This window comes from Nuphar pumila, chromosome 11 (assembly GCF_984573655.1).
Source record: "Nuphar pumila chromosome 11, dmNupPumi1.hap1.1, whole genome shotgun sequence".
Lineage (NCBI taxonomy): Eukaryota > Viridiplantae > Streptophyta > Magnoliopsida > Nymphaeales > Nymphaeaceae > Nuphar > Nuphar pumila.
The window spans coordinates 11,978,298-11,984,872 of NC_143259.1; the positions used below are offsets into that span (position 1 = coordinate 11,978,298).

At 37.2% G+C, this 6,575-nt stretch overlaps 1 protein-coding gene across 1 annotated transcript; it reads left to right on the plus strand.

Moving 5' to 3' along the window:
• The first annotated feature begins 1,447 nt into the window (after positions 1 to 1,447).
• Positions 1,448 to 5,634, plus strand: LOC149821973 (AT-hook motif nuclear-localized protein 10-like). The gene is made up of 5 exons (XM_089981467.1): positions 1,448 to 1,958; positions 2,030 to 2,082; positions 3,766 to 3,897; positions 4,641 to 4,802; positions 5,024 to 5,634. The coding sequence occupies exons 1-5, from the start codon at positions 1,544 to 1,546 to the stop codon at positions 5,327 to 5,329; spliced, it is 1,068 nt and encodes a 355-aa protein (XP_089837593.1). The 5' UTR covers positions 1,448 to 1,543; the 3' UTR covers positions 5,330 to 5,634.
• Positions 5,635 to 6,575: the final 941 nt, after the last annotated feature.

Consider the following 6,575-nt stretch of genomic DNA (forward strand, 5'->3'; position numbering starts at 1 on the left):
TGAAAAGTAAGTAAACATTATTATTAATAAGACCTAAGGTATGAGCGGACTTTAAGCTTTATCTCGGAATTTAAACATTTCTTCGATCTGATTTTATATATTGGTAGAACCGTAATTTCCCTGTAATAAAATATATCTTCAAATAAGCTGAAAAAAAAAACAGAAAACCCCTCTATAACCCTAAATATATGAGTGTTAAACCCTAAATCTCGGCTATTCCCTCTGGATTTTTCCCTACCAAGGTATGATGCTCGCTTCTTACATCCCCACTTCTCCTTTTTCTTTCTAGATAAAATATGGTTTTCAGAATTATTTAGAATTATTTACCTCTTGGTAACTTTGTTTCTGTTTTTCATTTTTACCTTTGTTTTCACTTACTAGTAAACGCTAGATTTGTCATGAAATACCCTTTTTTTTTACAATTTTTGTTTGGAAATTTTGGTTTAATGATGGAGAAGAAAAGATGATTTCTTTTTTTTTTCTCTTCTCTTTGTTTCATTGAGATTTTCATTTGTGTAATCATCTTTACTAAAGCTGAGAAATCGGTTTTTTAATGGGTTTAAGTCGAATTTATTACATTTTTTTATACTCCATAGTCAATCCCAAATAATGCTGTAAGGGAGAAAAAAATTCGTGGTGGTCGTTAGTTTCTATGGTCTGATTCAGGGAAACAATTGGTGAGTTCTCTTGGTGATAGAAAAGTTTTCTAGGATTCGTATGGTGTTTCCAAGTTGATGGGTGTAGTGCTTTTTTTTTATGTCACTCTTTCGCATTTATGGTATCAATTTCCGCTTCTGTTTTTCCCTTTAAGTTTCTGTTGAAGTTCATGCAAGGAGGTTGTAGTCTTTTTTGACATTTTGCTACTTGTAATTTTGGTATTAAATTAATGAAAACAGGTTTTGTTTAAAAAAAATTAAGGAATTTTTCTTCTTTATTTTTTTGCCTGTTTGTCGAAGTTCATTTAAAGTTTTAGCTCCTCTTTTGTATTTGTGTGCGTGATCTTTGCATGTCTTGTGATGTCTCTTCTTCTTCTGTTTTTGGGTTTTCATAGGTGATGGAAGCTGCTGATTTTGCACGGTTCGTGGGCATTTTTCACTTGGGTTTTTGTTGAGAACACGGTGTGGAATTGAAGTTATGTGTTTAGATGATGTGATTGATGGTTCCAAGTAGAGAAGATTCTCAGATCTTTCACAGCATCAAAACAGGGCTGATATTCATATATTACAGGTTTCCTTTAGTATGATTTACTGCACATATTTGGCTCTTTTTACGTCTTTCAAAAGGAAACAACGCCAGGAAAGAAAAGGGAATATAAAGGAAAGGAATTAAGTGATCCTCAAAGTTTTTGAAATGAAGATTCCAGATTCTGCTTTAGGTGGCTCTTGGAGGCTTAGTTTGGTCTGTGGGTATTGTTATTGGAGAAAGCTTTTACTTTGGTAGGCCTCTTTGCTTTGCTTAGTTGTTACAGGTGAATAGGAGTTAGTATTGTGTTTACTGCGACGATTGTCTGAAGTATAAGATCAAGCTGTGGTTTAATTTATGCATGGAAACTAGGGAACCAACACGGTTAGCGTCTTCTGGGTCCCCTGGCATGATGATGGGCTCAGATTCTTACAATTCAAGCTTTCAGAATAGTTCCATGGTTACACCACCTCAAGGTGGGGTGGTACAACTCACACGTATTCCATTTAGTTCGGTTGTTACTTCTGTATCTAAACCTTCTGAGTCTGCTTCTCCTTATCTTGGGGATTCTGCAACTGTCATCATACCGCATGGTATGAACCTGAGCGAGCCAATTAAGAAAAATAGAGGTAGGCCTAGGAAATATGGTCCTGATGGTACCATGGCACTGGCTTTATCTCCCCTGTCATCAGTTCCAAGTTACTCTACACCATCTTTTAAGCGGAATAGAGGGCGGCCACGAGGTTCAGGGAAAAGGCAGCAACTAGATGCATTAGGTAAGAGACTATTTTTGAGATTTACCATGGTCCACCTTCAAACTCTGTTCTTACTGATTGCTGGATAACAGGTTGTGCAGGAATTGGGTTCACTCCTCATGTGATTACTGTCAAAGCTGGGGAGGTAATACTTGGAACAATTTATTACTCCCTTTTATGTTGTTAATGAACTTTGATTGCTGATATCATGTAAGTTGCTTCTATCCTACCAAATTCAAAAATGTCAGAAAAGAGCAGATCATGTTCTAGACTGTTGCGTCTTTCCTCTTTTAAAATATGCACATTCTATTCTGTGGTGCATTTCTTTGTCTTGAAACTTTTGACAGTCTGATGCTTTATTGCACACTTATATGTACTTACAGCATGTGCATGCATTCATCTCAACACAATTTAAATTGTTCAAAATTATAATGTGGAAACTATGAGGTATGAAGATATTGAGCTGGAGCTCTCTTTAATCAATGCATAAATTATAGGGCATAAAAACTCTAATATTAGGTTTTGAGGAAAAAATGGGGATATCTGACTGCAATTTTTTAAAAGGTTAGGCATCTATCTTAAATATTTGAAACTTGAGGCAGCTAAACCTAAATTTTCCATGTGTTAGGTGCCTATATGTAAGTTACCCTTTTTATGTTGATATCAATATTTTGCACTAGTGCAGAATTCAAAAGTTTAAGCTTTTTCATAAATTGCACACCTATGTTAAAAAGATTGTGATTTGGAACATTAAACGTCAAGTCAACCAATAAACTCATCGCAATTTGTTACAAGTGGAAATTGTCCTTTTCATCCATCTCTTTACCTGTTATGTTGGCAGACTTGAATTAAGAGCTAGAATTTTGTTGAGATTTAACAAATGGATGCCGGGCCAATGGGGTTGTAATAGTTTTGGGTGTCATCTGCATTTTTTACAGACATGAATTTGCTTGTACATGACTTGATTGCTTAAGAATTATCAAATAGGAGATTTATTTAGCCAGAGATATCAAATTAACTTGTTATTTAAGTTATAAAAGACATCAGATCAACATTGTTTTAGTTGTTTTATTCTTTGAATAGAAGGGCGAATAAGCTATCCTTTTATTTCTATCAAGAGGATTTTTTTCCCTGTTTAAAATGTAAGCTGTTCTTGGGTTTTCCCAAGACATGATTTGCAAGATTCATAATCCTTATAAGTTGATTGTTCTCTTCATCTTGCATCCTGTTTCTCTTTTTTGGCTGCATGCACTTGAAATACCTGTAACTGATGTATGTGAAGCTTATGTCAACCTTTGGTATGGACATAACCCGAGTTCTCACTTGAACCAGCAGGTCCCCCCCAGTAGAATAAAGCTTTATCTGTCAGAAATTTTCAACCTGTAGTTTTGCTTCTGCTCCTAAAAGATGTATTTTGTATTGTGATACTGTAACAATCTTGCTGGTTCTCTTAAAAAGGTTACAATTTTGATGATGTATGTGTCAAGGCAGTAAATCTGAAGTACGACTACTCGCCAAGCACAACCAAATTTTCCAAGTACGTCAAAATGATTTAGTTAGGACCCCCTGCATTGCATGCAAAGCCCCCCATCTTCTTTTCCACGGTTAGTCAGCAACTGTCTCTCAAATAAAGAATTTGATGCTTTTGGATATTGACTACTCAATTCTTGTGTTGAATGTTTTTGGATACCGACTGATAACCGTTACTCGATTCGCGTGTTGGTTATCTTTCTTATTATCTAGTATGCAGCTTTGAGTTTGGTTTATTACCACTGCAATGCTCATAAAATATTGACTACTCACATGCTTTTCTGTTTCTACTTTTCAGGATGTGGCTTCAAAAATTATGTCCTTCTTGCAGCAAGGTCCCCGTGCAGTCTGTATCATGTCAGCAAATGGTGCCATCTCTAATGTGACTCTTCGTCAACCAGCCACATCTGGGGGAACAGTGACATATGAGGTCTGGGTGGATTTAGTGCTATGTTTAGTCATTTAATAGGATATATAGATATATAGACACACACACACACACACACATGATTTGAGCTGTCTTTTTAAGTTTATTAGTCTTTGTTTTTGAGATTTCCAAGGAATGCTTCCCACTGAATTCTCATGCAACCATTGGCAAGCTAGTCCTGAACCTATGAATGTTTTAGAATAGTGAGCATGGAGCTTTCAGCTGACTGTTATGCACAGTGTAGTTCCAGATAAATGCTTTACATTTTTCTTTTCATAAGCAAGCTGGAGGATAACCCCTGTACGAACAACAGACCCCTTGATTATGATGACCTAACCATCTGGCTATCTAATTCGACCCCCAGATAAATGCCCCTTCCTTTGTTAATATTTTCTTGCTTCCTTTGTTAATATTTTACATTAGTTGATAACTGATGGCTCTTGTGGTTTGATCTTTTTCCATTCTGGCTTGGTTGATGCTCTTTGGCATTGAATTAATCTTCATGCTTCTTACCTTCCTTGGGCTGGCTCCAGCACTTGTTTGTGTGGATAAATTATGCTATCAGTGAGCCCCATGTTGATAGTTCTGCAAGCCTTCCAATGCCTCGTATTATACTACAGAGTCTTTATGTATACAAATTTTATATTCTTTATAATGGGATGTTTTTAAGTTTATGTATCTTTTCCTTCTTGCCTCTAAATTATGAGATATTGTATGTAAAACACAAATCTCCACACTTTTTGCAGGGTCGTTTTGAGATTGTCACTCTATCAGGCTCCTTCTTGCTTACCGAGAGTGGGGGTACTCGTAGCAGAACTGGTGGACTGAGTGTCTCATTAGCAGGACCGGATGGACGCGTTCTGGGTGGTGGGGTGGCCGGCATGTTAGTGGCAGCTACACCTATCCAGGTAACATTTTACTATAGCTGAAGATGTGTTTGATATCACAACTGGTTTCTGGTTTGTTCCCAAGACCAAGTGGAGTTTGTCTGGGTCCCTACTTGGATTGATAATCTTGGACATGCTTGAAACTTGGTTCATTTTCCTTTTATCTGTTAAGTTATACTTCTTTTATTCTTCCAAAAAAAGGAAATGCAATTTTTAGTTCTGAGATTTGAAAAATTCATCAGGTGGTTGTGGGAAGTTTTATTGCTGAAGGAAAGAAGCCCCGTCCAAGACCACCTCCGCTGAACCATGAGCCTTCATATGCAACACCACAAATGTCCAACTTAGGTGTAGGTTCTGCTACGGCAGAAAGTCCACCATCAAGGGGAACAATGAGTGAATCATCTGGGGGCCCTGGTAGCCCACTTAACCAAAGTGTCAGCACCGGCAACGATACCAGCCACCCGCTTCCGACTATGCCTTCATATTCATCTACTGGCTGGCCAGGGTCTCAGTCAGTGAGTGATCACAGGCATGAAGGAAAAATGTGATGGGATACCATACTGACAAGTTTTTCAAACTCCAAAGGCTCTGATTGCATTAGAAATTGATTCAGGAGACTAACTGGGTAGTTTCTGTAGGGCCTGAGATGTGTAGGGAGAGAAATTATTCCATTGTCCAAACTGTGTTTTTTTTAATTTTCATACTGTCAACTCTGTGTAACTGTTGCTTCCTATAAGGCTGCAGAAGCGTTTCCTGTTTAGGGTCTTTTCTTTTTTAGTAATTTTATCCGTTGATTCTCATTGTATCACTGTTCTTGATGGATGATGTTTGTGTGCTTTGATATCTGCATCAATTGGTTTTTCTTTTGGCCATTATCGTCTGTCTTATAGTGCCGGCATTCTCTCCTTCGGGCCATCTACGTTATGAACTGAAGAGGAAACTGATTATAAGAGAGTTTCTGTGGATGATCTAAGCCTTGAAAACGTGGTTCATTTTTATTTTTTTTTGAGTTGCTGGTGGTTCAGATTCGTTGTTGGTTTCAGCTGGAGTTGGTCTTTTACATGAAATGAAATTCAACTACGAAAAAGGATGTCGATGTTGAACTTTTGAAAATAACTAGATGCAGCCTAATCACCTGAACTCATTTAGACAGATCCGGTTAAACGTAGTTCTGATTTGCTAATCAGGCTCTATCCGATTTTTTTATTTGAAATATTAACTCTCAAGTGTACCATGCTCTAGTGAAGCCACTTTACCAATATTGATCCATTCATGAATATGATAGAAGAGATTTATTTAATCAAAAACATGTTACTAGTGGGAGTTTTGCAAAAAACGACCTAAGCTTCTCATCGAAAAATAAACGAACTATGCAGGAAGCGTTTATCAGGTTAAGTTGGTCAGATAAAGCTTGCGAACATGACTTTCCACCAAAAAGTCGAGTACAGCCAACATTTACACCAAATACAATCTCCAATATTGAGATGTTGAATTTAGATAAAGTCCACTAACAGGATAGAGAAGGAAAAAACTCGCTAGCAGTTGAGGTGGAACAAGTATGATTAAAAAACATCATTATTCTTTCCAATTAGGGAACTTTGAAGAAAATTTGTCAGGCTAGAGGACTCGCCCAGAAGACAAATCTTTAGCTTTATCATGTACTAAATTTGGACACAAATTCTTTTTGAACAAATGCAGCTCAAAAGTCACCCTGTCAAGCTCATCAGTTACTATGTTGGCAGTAATTCAGGTGATGGTACACTCCAAGATGCGAGAGGAAAATTGTCTCTGGAA

Bases quoted from the DNA above. Each gene is read 5' to 3' on its own strand.
- LOC149821973 (XM_089981467.1), top strand. From the start codon at position 1,544: ATGGAAACTAGGGAACCAACACGGTTAGCGTCTTCTGGGTCCCCTGGC. The intron at 3,898-4,640 runs GTCTGGGTGGAT...CACTTTTTGCAG, and splicing joins GGGGAACAGTGACATATGAG to GGTCGTTTTGAGATTGTCAC. The intron at 4,803-5,023 runs GTAACATTTTAC...AAAATTCATCAG, and splicing joins TGGCAGCTACACCTATCCAG to GTGGTTGTGGGAAGTTTTAT.